At 28.3% G+C, this 22,397-nt stretch overlaps 1 protein-coding gene across 2 annotated transcripts in view; it reads left to right on the top strand.

Annotated features, from left to right (window-relative positions):
• The window catches only part of LOC113560833, a 91,378-nt gene extending 71,259 nt beyond the window's left edge, over positions 1–20,119 (top strand). For both annotated transcript variants that reach the window (XM_026966930.1, XM_026966931.1), the window contains exons 2-4: positions 5,311–5,528; positions 9,312–9,706; positions 19,135–20,119. In XM_026966930.1, the coding sequence (XP_026822731.1) occupies positions 5,328–5,528; positions 9,312–9,706; positions 19,135–20,119 (1,581 nt within the window). In that variant the 5' untranslated portion in view covers positions 5,311–5,327. The remainder of the gene's footprint in view (positions 1–5,310; positions 5,529–9,311; positions 9,707–19,134) is intronic.
• Positions 20,120–22,397: the final 2,278 nt, after the last annotated feature.

The raw sequence follows: 22,397 nt of genomic DNA, 5'->3' as shown, positions 1-22,397 counted from the left end.
CCAATTATTTGGAAATATGGTATTTAAGTGTGCGTACTAAAAACTTATAAACATCATAATTTGTATAAATGTATGATTAAATGGCGATATACGCATGCTTGCAAAATCACTCTGTATATTATACAATATATTCAATTAATAATTATTTTTAGTTGACATTCTCGAATACAACGAATTTATTTAGTAATAATAATAATGGTAGTATGATACTACTTAAAAATAATAATAAGAGTATAATATTAAATATTATCTTTGGCATACCTATTTATTATTTGCTATTCTATACCAGTGAAGCTGAAGTGCACGGGGCTTAGCTACCTAGTAAATATACCGTATGTTCTCGAAAATAGGGTATACTTGATTACTCATTACCCTGTAAACATTTTTCTGTTTGGAGGACGTTAAACTAGACTATTGAATAATAAATTCTTATGACTTACAATCATGTGTTTTGTGCATACGCATGACTTCATTTTTTTTTTAATGGCAACTCCTATATTGAATATCATTTTCGAATTATTTAATTTTTTTCAAGCAATTTTGATCCATCAACTTGTATCCTTAATATCTTAACCCAAAATTGACAAAATTAAAACTAGGTATAATTTTTTTTTTTTTTTTATGTATTCAATTAGATTATTTTTTAGTTATACATATTATTTCATTCAGTACCATATGATAGGTACATTATAAATTTATAATATGATATTTGTAAATTAAATTGTGAATAAAAATGTATAGTATTATACTATTTTTTATTTGTTCTTTTTTTTTATTTTAGTAGTATTGTTAAAAGAAATATGATTTTAGAATTTTATTTTCTGAAAGTATATGTTTTATAATAAATTCTATAATTTTATAATATGTAATAAAATAATAATTCATAAATAGTACCTAAATAATTTATTTATTTAATAATAAATTTATAATGTATCATAATATGGTGCTTAATAAGAACGTCTTATAGTACAAAAAAACACCCACCTTTAAATTTTCAATTTCGGATTAAGAATACAAGTTGATAGATCAAAATGCTTGAATAAAATTGAAATTGTGTTGCGTACTGGCGTATGCACAAAATACATGAGTTAAAAAATTATAAGTCATAAGAATTTATGATCTATTAGTTTAGTTTAACGTCCCCCAAACAGAATCGACAAGTGTTTACAGAGTAATGAGTGATAAAGTAGTGTACCCTGTTTCTGCGGACACACAGTATATATATATTTTACATATATTTTTTATAATATATTTAATAAAATCTAATATTGCTGTGTTACCAATTTAATTTTGTAAACCCGTTATTGCACATACGCATATGTATATTGTATACCCAATATACATTATATATATATAGTGTATGGGCATACAATGATTTTGGCTGAAATGCGTGTTTTCAACGTGATACATTTATCATGTATTCAACTACCTATTGTATAAGAGTTAGAGTATATTACATAAAATAATTATAGAAGGTACTGAAATACTTATAATATTATATGGATAATGGGTTAATGTAAACTAACTGACTACCTACTATTTAACTTATGCATCGTGCAAGGTAATCATGCCACTTGAAGGTTATAACAGATGATGTTATTATAAGAGACAGAGTTTATGAAACTTTGTAATACACCTACAACCTACGTGATTTTCAGTTACATGACCTAACGATAAATTATGTGCGTGCTAAAAATTACTGATTATACTCTTAAACATGTAACCGTAATAATTAAAAAAAAATCTTACTCGTGTGTGCTACTACTGTTCTTGCTGATGGCTGGACTAATGTTTGTCTTCAAACAATATTAACTTGTAATTAATTGGCATTATAGTAATATTATTGTTATTAACTGTACAATAATGAATAATAAACCGTACATTGAACGTATACATAATACAGTACGCACATTTAATTTTTTTTTCGATCATTTATTAAATTAGTCGTACTTTATACACTTATGGAGGGGTTTCTATTCTAAATATCTGCATTGTAGATAATCATATTATAGATTCTACAAGATCATTAATATAATTTTCCTAAATAAAATTTAATTTATTAGGTTCGTTGGCCGTACTTATTTTAACATAAGGAATTATACTACATCGTAGTATCAAGTTAATCACCTAATAATATTGTATAATCTCTTTTAAATAATGTATCTCATACATTTTTTTTTTTAGTCTACTTATTATCTCTTTTTTGTAATGTTTTTTTTTTCTTAATAACTTTTCGCAATAAATATTTTATGGTAAATTAAGTATTTTCTCAAATCACAAAATAATCGATATTCAGTGTTTTGTTACACTCTAACAACTAGTCAAACTTTAGTTAAATACCTAACCGGACTTAACAATATTTGGGACATGAGTACGTCTTTAGTGTAATGCAATATGGATACTTTAATTTATATACTGTATTATTCATACTTTTTAATTGCTTTACACAATCATATCCCTATTTATTAAAGAAAATCTTTTAATTCAAATTAATTTAATTATTATTATTAACGTTTTGGTCAATCGCTATTATTATTTATGTATTATGATAATTAAAATAGTTTAGTTAGACAATATAAAAACAAAATGAGCAAAAAAATGCTAAAAAAAAACGAGGGTTTTTAGAAATTATATTGTAAAACCTGCGAGTTAATGAAGAATAAAATAATTAGATTAATTACAACGATTAAACACATAATAAAGAAACTACGGGATGAAAACGATTAGTAGTTTTGACATTTAAGAAATATTGTCTATTAAAACAATACAAACGTGTATTTAATAGCTATGATCAGTATAAAAGGTATCTAAACATGTTCATAGTGAAACTTAACTATATTAATTTCTAATTTTTACATGGATTTTAGTCACTAAATGCATTTATAATTTATATGGACACTAATTCTTTGTTAAACCTACTAAAATTTATATAATTTATACTTTTATGTATAATAAATTTATCAATTTACAACAAACAGAAAATATAAGTTTATATTATTTTTAAAATTTTTCTAACGTTTTAATCTTTTACAAACAAATTTCTTCAAAGTGGATTATTTGTATTTACTATGTGCTAACAAACACAAAGCTTAAGTACACACAATCCACATTTACGCTAATACATACGTCATATAATATACACATATGATCTGAAAATACACGTATTTATATACGTTGGTAGAATATGCATATAACAATATTTTCACACAAAAAACAAATCGGTACGTATCCTGCATTTTTCAATCTCCAATATTTTTAACAAATATCCTTTTACCAGACAATCTCATGTTGACGAAACATTACTGATATCTATTATAATAATACAAAAAAGCCGTATAGTGCGTATTAAGTATTTTATATACATCAATATAGTTATGCATGATATGCAACGAGCAACGTTATGGTTTTTCAAAAAATGTCACAACTTCACCACATCAGCGATGTCGGCATTATTTAATATCCAACTACCACCAACGAAAAGCAATTAAACAACGCTCAGAAAGTAATCCTCAATGTCAGACAGCCACTGACTGTTTTCGCCCTTTCCGTATATTAAATTAGTTGATAATCCTTTAACCTTTTGGATTATACAAAGATAAATCCTTATGTTTTATCAGTTATTCAGTTGTATTGTTGCATTTTGTTTCGTCACTAATTAAAAATTTGTATACGGCTAATAGCTTATAATAACTATACTATAACAGATTACAGTTATTTAAAATATTAACCTCTTTTAAGAAGTTTATATCAATCTAAAATTTAAAAAAAAAACATTAAAAAGGGCGTAGATTGCAAAATTGTTTTATTCGTCAATTTGAAGAAATGCAATGTGAATATCGATAAACAAAACTAACCTGAATGGTATAAGTATTACAAATGTCAGTAATGATACACTTCAATACACTCGAGTTATATTTACAATGCCACGATTAGAGGGACAAAGCCACCCAAAAGTAAATCATAAATGTATCATCATAGTCTGTGGAATATTTTATTTTCAAATAAATAATATAATGCTTCTCTGTAAGTATATAAAACCTATTTCACTTTATTAGTGACATTTTCTTATCCACTATTTGGATTTTTACATGCCAGTGTAGTATATATAGTATATACGTATGCCTACATGTTATAATCAAATTAAAGTCAAATAAATAATTTGGATTTTTAATTTTTTCTTTTCTTAATTGATATAATAATATCAGTTATGACAATTCAGTAAAATAAACACTTTAAAACAAAAATGTTTAATTATTTTTTTTTTCAAGTTTTAATTTTTAAAAAAAATTATGAATTAGTAAAAACTAACTATAGTTAAATATCTTAAATATTTTTTTTACTTAGATCATCATCTCTTTAATGTTAAGACAATAATAATATTTTATAAATAAAAATGGAGCAAATCATTTTTTACTACGCGGTATAATATAAGCTCAACTTTATTCAATTGATATTATAGTGCATATAAGTTATCGTGAAATGTTGTTGTAACACTTCTCTATATATCAAGACCAACATGTTGATAAAGTACTTCTAGCTAGGATACCTTTATTATAATAATACAGTTTTCCTACGTACCTAGAGAAATACAAATAAGACTGTTTAATCGTAGCAAACGTAGTTTTACTTGGTCATACATCCTGAAGATATATTTCAAAAATGTTATTATTATAATAATATTATACAGTATGATAAATGGTCTTTTTTTAAAGCTAGTCAGAAGCTTGTGAATATAAATTGGTTAAAAAAAAAAAATATTGTGCCTATGTATTTTTAATATTTTTATACAGATATAAGAACAACTTAAGTGGAACCTTGTATTACATTTTCAAGAATTTTGACTTGTTACCGACATTTAAAAAAAAATTAAAATTTGGCATGCTTATAAATAGCTCAAAATAAGTTTAAAACATTATTATATAATGAAAATAGTATTTATTAGTATTTATTTTTTATTTATTTATTTTTTTTTTTTACAACAAAAAATGAAAAATGTTCCGAAGAAACAGTTATTATACGGGTTAATATAAAATAAGTTAATAGAGTTACTTAATAGTAAATATATTAAACACTAATAATTAGTAACGTAATCGCAGTAATACATTTTGAAATTCAAACACCTTTTATTTTTATATAAATTGGTTATCTATAAATTTATTTGATCGTCTAAAATCTATAAAATATCGCGTACTGAGCACATTATAAATTTAACTGATTTTATATTTACTTAATAAACTGTATGTCTGTATGAATATTATAATATGTATGTAAGTCAATTATTATATTTTATAATTTCCTATTCATTTTCAGAGAAATTCAATACAAAAATGGAATCTGAGCCGGTAATTGTGGTGGATCAAGAAAATTGTTTTAATGAAGAAGATGAAGATATAGATGATGTGGCCGGAAATGGGCAAGGATGTCCTGATAATCCTCCGCAGGACCCCTTTTTCCTATCGCCTTTCAGAGACATGCGGAAACGCTCATTACCGACACCGCAATGCACATCGGGAATAACTGCTAGTCAAGTAATTTTTAAAAAAGTTGATATAATTCAATTTTTCGTTTATAATAGGCAGCATTTTTCCAAATCAAACCATACTAAATTAAATTTGACAAAACATAAGTATGGTTATAACTGATAATATATAACGTATTACATAAAGAATATTATCTTAAAAACGTTTATATTTGTGTTTGTTTAATTCTTAATTGAGGCTTTTATTTACAACGATAAATTTACAGGAGCAAAATGTTGTTGAACTAATATGATTTGTTTCTTATTAAATCTAACTTAAGACTTATTATATTCTAATACTGATGTATGGCCAGTATTTGGATTAGGTGCTTAAATAGGTATGTCTATTACATGGCTGGCCTAGATATATTGTTTATTTTTTTAAATTAGTTATTTGATATAGTAATAAACTATAATACAATATAAAATTATAAAAATAGCCTTGTAATCAAAATTACCAAACGAACATTAATTGTGTTTAAAGTTTTGAATCTAGTATGGTATATAAATCCATGACAATAATGAATTCCCGTAGATATAAATATGAATACAAAATATGTAAATACTTATTATTTAATGTTCATAGTACTTTACTATTTATTACCCATTATGCATATTATGTGACAAAACTTTACAGCACCTATAAAATTAAACTGTTAATTCTTGATAAAATCATGTCTATTAAAAATCTACTCATTTAATATATTTTAAACAGCGAATATGATTTTAGTTGACTTGAAGTTGTATTTTTAAGATATTTATTTTAAATATTATACTGATAATAGAAGAGTTAACATTAAGATTTAAATTAAGTTTATTGTTTTGTTAATAAATTTACAAGTTTACCATGTCTAGGAAATAACAAATTAAGGCACGTACTTTGTACATAAGAGAAATTTTCAAAAATAAAAATACAATAAACATGTTAAACTAATGAAAAAATTACTAGAATCAATGGACTTTGAAGATTTAAATAAACTAATAGGTGCATTTACTACAGATAACGCAAGAAAATGCCAAACAAACATTATTCATTAAAAATAATTTTAAGTGATTTTACATTTGCATTATTTAAATAATAAAACAGATTTAAAAAGATACTTATATATAAATATAATATATATCCTTATTTTATATCATACTAATTTAAATTTTAAAAGTCTTCCTTTGCTCCTTATTGTGGTAGACAATGTTACAAAATAATTGAAACTGAAGCGATATGTTTTTTTAGGTCAACCTTTCAATAATTTTACATTAAACTATAATACATATTTTTATAGCTAGGTTTAAAAAAAATATATAACAAATGTATTCCATGTTTAAAATAGATGGATTGTGTATCTTAGCTTTTTCCATCTATACTTTAGGTTGCTAGTTTTTTTTTTATTAAAGGTTAGTGCAGTATGAAAAATCTGGTCATTAATTCAGGGAATTATAAGGTATCAATAAGGTATCAATATGTACAGAAATTACTGTTTATTTTACTTAATAATTTCTTGAAATTTCGTTTGAGCATATAACTGATTACTATTTTTCGAAAAGTTATTTTTAGAACACAAATCAAATTATTAAAAAAAAAGGTCAATAAATAATAATATTCATCACTGGGAAAGTAGAATGAATATGTTCTATTATTATAAATATAATTTAAAACTTATCCAATTTCTACTTTTATTTAAATCAAATTAAATAACCACAGTTTATAAATCAGCTTAAATTTTTTAAATGAGAATATTATAATAGATACTACACTAAATTTGTATTAGATTTAGCTCCGAATTCCATGTCACTGCGTGATTACGCCAAATCAGTAATTTCACTATCATTAAATAAACACGACAGCAACCTGCAGCTCAAGTAGCTTTTTTAGTATGGCCCTCTTAATATTTTTGATAGTATTTAAAATCATAATTTTCTATCGTATTGTAACAAAAAATAATTTATCTATTTATTATTTCTTTTTATTTCGAAAATCTTATACCAAAGATATTTTTCAATTTTTGCATACAATAATTACATTTTGATTATTAATTGTTGTAATACTAATTAACTGTGATTATATAGGGAGAGTATTTCATTTAATTGTATTAACTTCGACTAGATATCACGTTTACATGACATTTTGGAATTGTATTTTTCATTATTTAAAAAAAAAAAGTTTACTTCACTTTTACGACCCGTAATTTAATTGTTTCACTACTACGAAAATACAGCTAATACTATTGGTTGATTTTTGTTTTATTGTATATGTTTGCTATGTTTGTAAATGTTTATTTTTGTTACGCCATGGATATTATCTTAATATATAATATTTTTAACGAAGCTATATGTTTGAAATAAATACAAAAATATACTAATATTTGCATTAAATATAAATATATAATATGTGTATTATTTTTTTATAATAATATAATAATGTCAATCAATCATATAATAATTATAATAGAAATAAAATATTTACTATTGTATATAATTCTTTGCTCAGTGGTATTTGCCATTAACACTTATTTCTGTTGTATTTGATAAATTAATATTTACAAATTGTATATTATTATCCATATTATTTTCGTATTCATTTAAAACTTATTATTCAATTTTACTGTATGCATTTAGTTTTCAAAACTTCAAAACTTAGATGTACATATTATTATAAATTACGCATAGTAGATTTTATGAATTTAATATTTAACTCTGAATACATAGATTACACAATAATTATTCGCTGTTAACTAAATATGGTAATGACATGATGTAACGTGATATAAACGATTTGTTAAGAGATTTAAGATACTATCGTTAATTGTGTAAATTCGCAGTGACAATAAATTTAATGGTGACATGGATAAGATAGAGTAGTCCTTATTGCGCCTCATTCAGCCGATGATTCCGGAAGCTTTTAAATTGTCTCTATCCGGTGTGTATAAATCGGTAGTCTGTGAAAAATATGTTTGAGTTTTGGCAATATAAGTATACAATAAATGCAATATGATCCCCGAAGGAGGTGTACATAGAGCGTCTCCAGTCTCCATTTAGCCATTAAGAAACAATGTGATATTTTTGTGTGACTTGTATTAAGTCTATTTTTGATAAATACTTTATATTTCCTAGACAACTCAACATTTAGGGAGGACCAAAGATTGATGTTTTGTTGGATTTCACAAATTTTAGTGGCACAAAGCAACCATATTGTTGATTTCGTGTACTAACCCTACGCGTTCATTTATTATTATTAAGTTAAGCTAACTCTGTGCGTGACGGGTTGAGGAATAAATTAAACTGTAAGGATACAATTAGACTTTTGGCTACTTTGTCGAGACGTTTGTTCCCGTTTGTCTGAATAATTACATAAGCATGCGTAACAACAATAATAATTGTTCAATTCACAGATAAAACAATACACCCAACTAACGTAGTTTACTATACGTTTATATAATAGTACAGGTTTCCATATCGATAATCCAACATATATGTATAATATGAGATGTTTTTAATTGAAATCCTTATTAATTATTATAACCGTGGTATTCAAATTATTCAATTATAACGTATATTATAATAGCATGTTTTTGGCAAAGCATCGGGTTGTTTATACATACTATTACTGTGTTTCTTTGTGCAATAAACATATTTTTGGAATAAGCTCTCGGAAATCCGTAAGATTATCAATGTTTTAAACTAAAAAAAATTTAATAACTTTTTTCCCATCCTATAATCGTTCCAAATGGCTTCAGATAAGGCATTTCCCGCTACCTATCTAATTGATTGTACTTGTTTTTGTGTTATGCTACTGTAGGTGCGAAGGTTGAGCGACCAGGGAGCGGCCGGTGCGGCTGCCCGAGAAAAGGCGTTCTTAGCCACGTTGACCAAGGCGCCTGGGCCCTACACACCGGGTCGCCGACATTCGGTCATCACGATATCGAAGGCGCCCATGCCGTTGTTCGGCCGCAACAGACGTGAATCAATTGCCGCTTTCCCCAGCAAGGGTCCGAGGGCGAATCGCAGAGATTCGGCCGGCGGTGCTACACCGTCGCCCACCGGTAGCCAATTCAACTTGCAGTTGGACATCATGGATGATATAGCAGACATTAAGGCAGCTCGAAAGGTCAGAATGAAGATGTGGCAAACCGAGGATAAGGAAAAAATGTGCGAACTACAGTCGATGGACGGCGAAAACAAACAAATGTCCAGGTACACAAACTCGCATTATATATAATATACGTTCTATGATGATATTTATTTAAGTGTAGCAATATGTTCCTGAACCATAGCTATATGTAATCAAAGGGTTAAGTGGAAATGTTATTAAAATTATACGTAATTGTACAGAAGGGAGTTTTAAAGTAAATAAATAAATAAAAAAAAAAAAAAAATATTTGTGTATAAATAGATACACAATATATAAGTCGGTTAAATCATTATTTTAATGAGCTAACCATAATAAAATCACATACATAATATGAATACAGGTGTGAATAATTTGAAAAATATCACTTATCACTCAAAACACTAATCCACTAATCCACTCAACCGTTTAATTATTTTTTTTATACTAAATAATTCATTTTATAAGTGTTTTTTATACTCATTTTATTGGTCAATTTTTGCATGGTTATTAATTGTAAATCTTTTAAATGCCCATAGCTTAAAATTATTATAGGTAGGTAAAGTTGTTTTTTTCAATAAATTTTATATAAACGATTTTTTATGATTTTTATTTATTTTATTAACATTTTAAAGTAAAATATTAGTCAAGAAATTTCGATTGATTTAATTATCATGATGTACAAAATATGGTATTTAATTTATAAGCTATGGAAGTTTAGTTAAGTAGGGTGAAGTAGTAAGGAGTACCTCATAAAATGTGTAAATACTTTAAACTATAAAAAAACATTTTTTTTTTTTCAAGTCGACAAATAAAATTACTGTAGCCATTTAAATGGACCATCCCGTATATACATATTTAATATATTTTACCTTATTGTATATAATTTATTGTGTTTCAAACCCGTGAAGTTTCGAAACGTCAATTGAATTCATTAACTACCAAATGAAAAAAACTATATACCCACAACTTAACGTGGGTATATATTTACGAAAGTATATAAACTTTATGAATAACATTATATTGTTAATATAGTCTGTATTACGAGATTGTATTGAAAACTATTTCGAAGTTCTATGTATAATAATACTCATCAACGTTTTCATTTAAATAAATGTGTATTTTCAAGAACACTTATGCAGGTAACTACTAAACACAAACCTCTCGAGTTTTCATTTATAATCATAGATGTGCACGATGCATGATGTTCCCAGGCACACCCTGTGATATTTTAGATTATATTTTTTAAAATGAATTTGAAAAATTGCGATAATTCACTGTGTGCACTCTATTGTTGAAAGATTGCATACAGTTTAACGTATAGACATGCAGTGACTAGTATTATATATTAAAAATTGTTATGAATTAATTGTAATTGTATATTGAGAAACCAATTATTCAATGTTTTACTTGTGATTATCTATTATTGATAAAATTATTCATTTATTTTTCCTTTTAGATTGTATTTTAACATTAATTAATGTTAACCCATCAGACTACTCTCTCGAAAATGATGTGTGGTAGTGTGCAACTTGTATTTTTCTGTTATGTGTATATTAAAAGTCCATTTAATATTAATTTTATAAAAATATAAGACAATAATTTTGTATAAAAAAAGGAAACTAAACAATATTTTTAGTAAATCCTAAGTCTGTGTAAATATCGGAAGAAAGATAAAATTTCTTATTAATATTTTGATTGCTCTTACTTTTTTAATTATATTTTTTCTTATGGTAATTATGCAGTATTTAAATTTAATTAATATAATAGGTTTTCAGTTTTATAAGAATTATCAACTATTATATTACATTAATAACTCAACGGTTTGAACAATAATAAACAAGTATATTTAACCTATAGAACAGATGAACCTAATTATGATAGATTCTAAGCAAAGTGATTAGAATGATTTTTTTTGTGAGTGTGTATTTGTTTACTAAGTGTGTTTTATTGTTATTTATAAAATATCTAGTTAGTATGTAAAATAAGGATACTAAATCTTTTATTAATTCTGAAATACATTAACTAGGAAGTACCCGTAATTCTATACATTAACGCTAACATATACTTACACTATAAGTAGTCGAAAATATACTTTGATTTTTACTTTGAGGGTGGTTTTGGGTAAAAAATTGGATTTAGTTTGCACTTTAAATGGATTAAAAAAAAAAATTATTTGTATTCTTCAAAATAACTAGTAAAAAAAAAAATCCTTAATTTTTTAATTTAACTCAAAACTTAATAATCTTGTATACACTATAAATGTTCGCCAATTATTTATATGATCATTTTCTTTACATAATATAATTTTCAAAATATTTTGATTCATTTTGAACTATTTATAGACATTTAAAATTTTCTAGATTCTTTTTAGTTTTTTTTTTTTATAAATGCCGATAAACAATTATTTGCTTGGTGTGAATACTTAAAAATTTAATAATGAAGGTTTTTCATAATTTTTTCATATGCCATTTAAAAATATCAAGAATACATACTCACATTATTTTTCATAAGCGTTCAAATTTCAAATTTGAATAAAGTTATATATTTAAACTATGAATAACAATATTAAAAAAATATATATATTATTCATAGGATCATATTATGACAGTCACATACATTTTTATATTTTATACACGCAATGGTTTTTAAAATCAATAATTTTAGCAAAAACGAATTTAGTTTGCTACTTTATTACTACTAGTCAGGGCCCCCACATCATATTTTTGGCCCGGGTACACAACTAAATCCGGGCATCTCTTAAATAACAATACATTTTTCGACATGAATATAACTTTAACCTTTAATATTAGTTTTAAGTATAAATTATAGGAGTAGGTATGATTAAAAAATAAAATATCAACAAATTTATAGGGATCTTATAAATTGAAGACATTATAATATTTACGACTTTACGAACGTATGATGTACGTGCCTATACGATACGCGGTTGTAGTAAAAACTAAAATGAAACCAATTATCAATTATTGTATAAATATAAATATTGTTTACATTTCGGATTATAAATTTTATTCGTATCATATTTATTTATACATAAGTTATTATGAACACCGTAGACATAACCACTATTTTTGTGGGACAATGAAGAATCATAGACGTATTAATAAATCAATAAATGTTTTAATATTTAATATGTCTATGTGTAGAACTGCATGTTTACACAAAATAAATATACGACAATAATATAACATAACGATATAATATATAAATATAAACTAACATTTTTATCTAGAAAAATATTATTCAATTAATATGACACAATAAATTATTATGAACAAAAATACCACGTATATACATTTATAAATAAACCAACTTTGGTTACTAGTCAAGGAAAGATAAGGAAAAATGTCATAGGCGATCAATTGTTTTCAAGTTATTAATAGTGGTGTGGTATCATAATATTTAGAATATGATCATAAACTATAGATTTCACATATGATTTTCGCGTTAATTAAAAAAATCCTGAAATAATTTATACTTGAATCTTGAAAAAAATTTAAGTATTTAAAACATTTTTCTAATATATTTTGAAGTAATTATTATTAGCCCGGTACGGACGCCGGGCCCCTCGAAAGTCCGGGCCCCAGTACCATGGGTCCTCCTGACCCCCCCCCCCCCTTGTGGGGTTCTGCTACTAGTAAAATAAATTAATTTACCTAATAAAAATATCAAACATATGAAATATGCTTAGTGATATATGCTGATAGATCGCCTTTGCTCCAAATCATTTTTCAGTGATAAATCATTGAATTCAAATTTAATACATCCATCAAATTGACGCATTCAAAACCTACCGTACAACAAAGCGTTATCCACTTCCTCAACTTTTTCATTCTTTGTAATATATTACATTTTTTAGACCTTACTTACTAGCAATAAAATAGAAATAAGTTTTAAATCATTTAATTTTAACGAACTTACTTATATCAAAACAACATAAGATAAGGTTTTTAAGTTTCTAAAGCTTATAATACACATATTCACTTTTATCAATTTCAATATTGAAAAACTTTTTTAATCATTAATAATTTTGTTAAATTTGTATAGCCTAATAGTAACAGAAAATAAAAAAAAGGAAACTGTACACTCATTATTTTTTAATCAATAATGAACATTCTATAGTTGTTGTATACATTCAGCCAATTAAGATGTAAGTAATTTAACATGACTTAAACAGAATCAAGATTTGAAAATAAAATATAAAACTAAATGTACTGCAAATACAATATTTTAGATTATTTCAAATGTAACTAATTTAATAATGCCTGGAACATTTTATTTTTATTTTATTTAAAATAATCATTTAATAATAAAAAGGTTTTAAAATAAAATATATATCGTTTCATTAAAATTATAAAAATAAAATAATTATTAATAACGATAGTAATAATAACACTAATAACTAATAATTTATAAATTTACTTAGATTTGTATTATATTATTAATATTTAATATACGTCTTACTAATTGAGGTTATAAATTAAAATATTCTAAATATTATATTACTGTTTAGAGTTTTACATAAACGAATATAATTGTCACTAAAAGTTTTTCCACATAAAAATATTACTGACAAATTTATATTAAACGCGAAAAGTTCGGGTATATATAAATATGAAATGAGTTTTCCAATGTTTTCTATTCAAAATTTCTGTACATGAAATGGAATATACATATTACATATATGCATGGAATTCATTTCAAAAATTCGAAAGAGAAATAATATATTTTTTTTTATCAAGTTAGATTCCTTAGCATTCTCTTTCACAGTATAATACAGATATGATATATGTTTTCATTTTTATGTGAAAAGCTGTCAAAAATACATTTAAAAGTGAAAAATAATATAAAATCATTATCGTTACCATAAATAAGTAAAATTTTCGTTGGGAATAAGTTTACCCAAAATGAAAAAATAACTGACTCAATATTACTATTAAATATAATAGGTCCTATTATCTTAGGTCCTTAAGATTTTTGATAAAATATTTGATTAATATTCTATAATTTCAACTGAATCAGATAAATGCACAAAGTAAATATGTCTCTCAAGCTCAACCCTTTTATCTATGAAAATATAAAATTTTTAATATTTGTATATATTAACTCCGGCTATATGGTAGGGATATAAATTTGTAATCTAGTGGAAAATATATACCGTTTTGTCGACACACGAAAAAAGAAATCAAAATATACCGCAATCTCTTTGATATGCGGTCGCACGCGATAAAATAATAGCATGATATTTTTCCCCGTAACTTTTCAACACAAAAAATATTTCTGTTAAGAAAACCATTTTTTATTTTCAGTTTAAACTTCGAACAAAGAGAATGAACGCAGATATTTTTATTTCTTCCAAACAATTGAACACAAAACAAAACAAAAAAGGAAAATAAACTCGCTCAAATATTTCACTTCGACGGACAGCGTTTGTACTTTGTTATAGCAAAATTTAGTGATGCGCTGTGTGTATAGGTATCGTAATAATCATTATAGCCCTAAGCCGAACTCTACAAATCGGAATAGCGCGGGGGGAGGATGGTTTGTTAATGGCCGTGATAAGGCGGTAATAATGTATAAACGATTGTGGCTCAGACTGAGGTGCTTTATATTCGCTCTATATAATAATATATACAGAATGATTCACCAAACATTCTCGCTGTCTTTTTATTTTTCAGTAAAACAGTCGTATAAAATCTGATTTTTGTAACTGTTAAAAAATACTTCATGATTATATTTCTAAATTCTTGAGATTTGTTTTTTTATTACTTAAGGATTGTCCTATGGAAATACAAGCGTATGTTTTTCAAGTAACAATGTCCCTGTTGCATTTAAATTATTTAGTGGATAATTTACTGAAGATGTTGAGGTTTCAACATAAAAATTCAAACAAAAAGTTTTTGAGCTATTTAAATTTGTATTCAGGACAATCGGTCGATGGAATTTAGAAGGTATGGGAACTATAGTAAGTTATACTAATCTATAAATTTTTATAATTTATAAAAAAATGATGATCCAAGTATAATAAAAACTAGATCCTACATTAAATCTATTTTATACTATTGTAGAACTATTTTCAAGGACTATTATCTTTAATATGAACATTTTAATAGCCGAAAAGTTGCTAGTTAAAATTTTGAATTAAGAAAATCTAAATGTTTAAAAAAATTATTTACAAAATTATTTATGGTCAAAGTGGTGGGGTGGGGGGAGGGATTCTCGAGAGTTTTAAAATGTAGCTAAGTACACTTAAAATAAATTCATGGTTAAATAAAAAACTTAAATGAGCATGCAAATCGCCCTGTATATAATTTTATGTACTAGGCGATTATCGCGTGGTTTAACAATTGAAATATATAGGGTCGTGCGAATCCTCACCGTCGACGGTAACGGTATATTTTAATGATTATACATGGAAGACAAATATGGCTGCTCTATAGATTACAGGGTGATTGTTGTTAATGATTATATTATACGTTTTGTTCTACAAGCGGTGTTTTTGATTAATTTAGGACATACATAATGTGAATTTCGATTTAATGGAAAAAAACACGCGTATATATTTTTATTTTGTAATTACTATTTTTAATTTTGTTTTATTGTGTATTATCTTTTACGGCGATTCAGTTTGGTGTCTGTAGTCTACAAATTTGTTTAACATTCGCAAATGACAGTTTTTGATTTTGAACGGTGCGATGAATGTATTGATTTAACAATGAGTAGGTATGTAGTTTTTTTATGTGCCTGACATCACTTTTTGGAACAGTAAAAATGCTTGGATCTTTAGTTTCAATATGTTTTCTGGTAGAAAAGTGAATATAATTATTAGTACTGGAAGTAATGAGGAATCAAAAATAAAAATTTTACTATACATGTTTTTAATAATTTGAAAAACAAAAAAGAAATTAAAGAAAATAGTAATTTTTACTAAAACCAGTTTTCAATAAAATCATTTTTCTCATTTTTTTTTTTTATAATTTAAAAACGAATTACTGTTGATACTTGAAATTTTCATCAAATATTTATATTAAAGTTTTCTATAGTATTCAATTTTTTTTCAATATTTGAGATAAAAAATTTATTCGGATAAAGTCTATTGATCCTCATAATTTATATAACTGATAATTAAAAAAAAAAATGAGATTTATTCCGCAATTATTTTTATTAACATTTTCAGTTTAAGGTTTGGCAAAATTGGATTTCTCATCGAACAATTTTTTAAAAAAAATATTAATCGTAGAAACTTAAAACATTTTGATTTTACTTAAATTGTCATTTCATATACACAATGAAATTTTAAAATTTACTCTTGTAAGTATAATAAAGACATTTGACATTTTTGATTTTTTTTTTTTATAGTTTTTTAGATTAACTTCAAATTTCTTAAAAAGTTTGAAAACATAATATAAGGTTTCTCATTATCAAATCTTATTAAAATAAAAAAATAAAAACAATACTTAAACAACAATTTTTTATTAACATTTGAAGTTAAAATCTCGACCAAATTAGATACTTATTTAAACGAAGAGCAATTTTAGTTATTTTTTTGTACTCCTTAGCCCGCGGGGACTTAAAATTATAAGTTTTATTATATTTTATATACACATTGATACTTTGAAAACTTTTGGATTAATTTTATTCTATTGACTAATTATACCACAAACTTATTCATACAGTTCAACATAAATCATTATTGAATCGAAAATTAGTAATAATAATAAATTATATAAATTAATATACTATTATAAGAAAGTCAGTATTTTCGACAAAAATTAATTTAACTTACCTTATAATTTTAATACTAATCAAAAAATAAATTACTGTAGTTTTATAGTAATACAACTGTATCATGATAATAATATAATATTTAAACTTAGTAATATAATAATAATTATGTAATTATTAAATTTACATCAATAATTACTTCTTTATAATTTATGTCTCTGCTGTGTATATTATCTATTGTTTTGTTACTATTATTATATTATATAACACATTTACACGTGAACTGTTGTTGTTGAAATTGAAATTTTATTCTATAAATAAATTATTATTATTACTATACAGTCAATAATTTGTTTTAAAATACTTCAATTAGTGAAGTAAACAACATTTCTAACTCTAATAATACGCAATATTACATACTACGAAATAGTCTCTATAATCGTAATAGTCTGAGCTATTAAAAACATTAAAACAACTCACATTTTGATATGAAGTTTATTTTTATATAGCTATATTAGAAAACTGTACAATTTATGTATGTTAATTTATTTGATGAATTAATGATATGAATAATTAATAAGGTGTTTGTTTCACATGACGAAGGGAGTATACCATTGACTGAACCTAAGTTAATACCATTACGCTGGCCATTATAGAGGTCTCCACGCCATTTCAATTTTAGGCGACGTAGAGTATTTTCTAGAGGGCTAATGGATGCAGGTCAGAGATAAGGGGATTATGATGGCATTATGGATACGGTGTCGGAAGCTTTTGAAATCAGCTTGGTTACTTCGTCTACTATTTAAAAATAGTTGTTAAGTAGCTTTTACAATTTCAAACCATGAAATGGACAATTTTTTACAAAACAATAATCAATAAGAATGTTGTATATTAAATAAGTTTTAAACCGTTGTCCTACGACGTGGTTACATCTCAATGTACCTAAATTGCCTACACAGTTCGCCGTTAAACGCATAGTATAGTAAAATAAAACCAGAACGTGACTTTTCACCATTACTGCGTACCTACTGTAGATAGGCTTTGAAAAACGTATTCGTCATTTCGTCCACACCAAACACCGGTATCGACAAAACAATTATTTGCAGAATCCAAAATACTCGTGTAAACAAATATGTGCCGTCCAAAATAAAGAAATGCATTGTTCACAATTTAAACGAAAAACAATCGTAAGAGCTAAACGACAGCTGCAATAGAATCTATATTTATATAAAAGGGCAATGTATGTGTGTTTGTGTAAGCGATCCATAGCTCAGTCCATATAGCACTGGTGGTTCTAAAATTTTTTACATTACGGATAATCCTATACACCCGACGATGTGCAACTCGGAGCCAATTTTTTTAATTTTACATTTTAAAGAGGGACTCACGCAGATATTTGTTGGTTCGTATAGAAAACAAATATTTTTTTTTATTCGTATATAGAGTTACCATTGGTCGCATAAAAATGTATATCGTATTAAATTTTAGACCTATATATTGTGTATTTGGTCCAAACCGCCTAAAAATAACCGTGTTAAGAATGTGTACAGCTTACGCTCAACGGATTTTAATAATGACAACGCCACGCAGGATTAGCTATAGACCCAGTTATACTGCCCGCATCGCTCGGAAATGGGTGACGAGGGATGCGATCGAAACGAACTTTGGGGGGGAGGACAAAACCCCCTCCAGTTTAATAATATATAAAATAAAAAAAAAGATTAATATACGAACACTATTCGTCGTTTTTTATTTGTTTTTTATTCAGGTTCAAGGAGGCCAGGAGGTATTCCAACATCGACACGTGCGAAAAAATCGCTCCGCCCATACCGGCTCGACGACGCGCGTCGGAGCTGCCTCCCAACTCGTCGACACAGCAAGCCGGTAAATCGTCATCGGCGTCCCCTCAATCGTCCGGAATCGTGTGCACGAACACCGATCTGCTGTCGATAATGAACTCGTTGAAGTCGTCCGCCTCGAAAGCGTTGCAGTCGACCAAAGGCGGCCCGCGGCAACGGGGCAGCAGCAAGACCACGGACAGCCTCCCGACGGGCGTCGTCGGCGACGTCGGCGGCGGCGGAGGAGGAGACCGCCGTCGGGACGTGCTCCGGTCCGGCCGGTCCAACAGCGTGGACGTGGCCAACATAGGCGCGGCGGCGGCCATGGCGGCCGCGGCCGCCGGCAACAGCACCAGGAACTGGTTCAGGAAAATGTCCACCCGCACGGCGACCGCGGTGACGATGGGTGGCCAGCGGGCCGACGCCGAGTGCGCGGAACAGCGTCTGGCCACCGCGGGCGGCGATTACGTGGTGCAAAAGTCACCGGTCGTCGTGACGTTCGCCGACGAACGGCCCAAGGTGTCGCTGCTGATCGAGCCGGCGACCGGTTGCAAACCGGACAAACACGCGTCGCCGATGTCCCCGCCGCCGCCGCCGCCACAGCCGCCGCCGCCGCCGTCCGCTGTCGACAAGAAGTCGAAACTCGACGGCGACGACGTGGTGGTGTGGGACCGGCCCACCGGCTCGGTGGTCAACGCGGAGGTGTTGGGCACGGCCATCGAGGGCTTCTTGGCCGCCAAGAAGACGGGCGACAGCGCGGACGCGTCGCCGACCGCCGACGGCGAGCTCCACGACCACCCGCAGCAGCCGCCCGGCGGCAAGCCCGTGGCCAAACCGTCGGCCGACCCGAACACGGCCGCCCGCACGTGCGACACGTCCATCTGTTCGTCGCTCAAAGACCTGTTCGTCAAATAGCTATAAGACCGCTCGTGTCGGTCTATATGTAATTAACGCCGTTATTAATTACGACATACCGTTAGACCGTGTTGACAATGTGGACTGTAATATTATACGATGCACGCTTTACAAATAACAGTTTCCCCGGTAAGCAACCCCCTCCCCAACCCCACTCCACCCCACCCCACCCCACCAACACGCGGGCGCGCACTTTCGCGAACGGTTTTAATTAACATCGCAGCTGTTTGAAAACGTTTTATTATTATTTTTATTCCAACAGAATAATATGTTTTCTCGTAATATTCACGGGTAGAGACGACATTCACCCCACGAACGGCACGGATTTGTATACAAAAACACACGGACGCGTTCAAATTCTTACAACGTATTGTACGTTACAGCTATTAACAATATGGATTTTAGTGATTCGCGTTTCACGAAAATATTTAAACAAACGACAAACATTATAGACCGGACTAAAATATGGCCGTGCTCGTAAATGTTTATCGTACGTGTGAATCGCTACTGTAATGACTTGTATCTGTTTGTGTCCATATGGTCTCAAGAGGTAATCATCACAGGATTCGAATTATGTACGAATGCCTACACGAATATGATGTACGTGACAATCGCATATTTCAGTTGTTGACGTGACAGTGATTATATTATCGAATAATGCCCATATAGATGCGATTCGATTCAGTGCTTGTACGTCGTATAAACAGTGCTTCACGTGGTAATCAATAACAAACGTCTATAATTGCTTGTACGGTACTGATGTATGTAGTGTTTAAACGATGAGGTGCACCGGCATGTGTACGACGATGAGGTCGACATTCAAAATGGGAAAATCGTTGGGATCGATTCGACAACCATTTACACATCGAACATACTTTATCGTCGACGGTATCGCATAATATCGTAATAAAATACTGCGCCATACGTCCGCCCTGCAAAATACAGGGTGATTAGCCGAGTATGGTCATCTCCGTTTTTTTTTTTTCATTTAATAATCAATTTATTCAAAATCTAAATATACTTAAAGTTTAAAGATCGTATTTTTATTAAATAGGTACTTGAGATTTTTCTGTACTACTATTTAAGAAGTTGCTTGATGATAAACACTTGTTTTTCACATGAGAACCTCCCTTTTTACTGTAAATTACTAAGAGAATATTTTTTTTTTAATTTTACTACATCCGATATTTTATCTGTTTAATCGAAAAACTACTCGTACATTACAATTTAAAATTATCCACTTAATAATTTATAGTAAAAAAGTGTCGAGGATTTGAAACTTTTGAAAGTAGGGTTTTAGATTACTGCGTTATAAGACGAAAAAAGGGATTAGCAATACTTGGTGAATCACCCTGTATATTATATAATATTATAATATACGCTAATCGGCTAAACAGCACATAATCTTCTCGTATACCCATATAGATGTTCTCCCGTGGTAATTATATTTACATCAGACGTGCACGTTATACTTATGCACACTTGACATCATATCGATATAACGCTTATATTGTGGTGTGCCCGCGTGACATAATATTGTAATACGCCTTACCGCCGCAACCGTAATCATACGCGTGTGTCCCGACGAACAGTGTTGTTAACAGGTAGGTATATACGCGCACAGGTTATAATTTTGTGTGCGTTAATCGTTTCGCCGGCGATTAATAATAATTTATTTCAGCGTAATATTGCACATTGACGGGTCCGCCTCTAATCGTCATTGCGTTGTAAATCATATTATATGAATTTATATTATGCCAATTATTAACCTGCATGGATACCTAATATGTGCTACTGTACGTCTGTACTATACATACATACATATATACATGTGTATATAATATACACATACAATATACAATATACATATAATATATAGAGTAGTAATTATAATTTCATGCTTACGTATAATTGTATATATAGTTCATACAAACATCTCGAAAATTGTCAATGTTTTCAGATAACTTAATAACATAATTAAGGTTGGGATTTATATGTAATGAAAAACCAAAACTATATGTAGTAAAAAAATCGATTCATAACAAAACATATTTGTAAAAAAAACTATATGATTTCAACTATTTTTTATCATTATCGTTTTATAAATATTAAATGAAACAACGTACATTTTTAATTGCATAAAACCAAGCAAAATTGATGATCATTATATATAAAAATCTAATGGCGAACTAGTAACTAATTAATTATAAGTAGGTATTTAAAGATTGGATGAGTGGAGCGCTGTGGTATTTCGAAAAATGTTGTTCCACTACTCCAC

The sequence above is a fragment of the Rhopalosiphum maidis genome, chromosome 4 (assembly GCF_003676215.2).
Source record: "Rhopalosiphum maidis isolate BTI-1 chromosome 4, ASM367621v3, whole genome shotgun sequence".
Taxonomy (NCBI): Eukaryota; Metazoa; Arthropoda; class Insecta; order Hemiptera; family Aphididae; genus Rhopalosiphum; species Rhopalosiphum maidis.
Note: the sequence above shows the minus strand (reverse complement) of the source record. Positions and strands in the feature narration are given on the sequence as shown.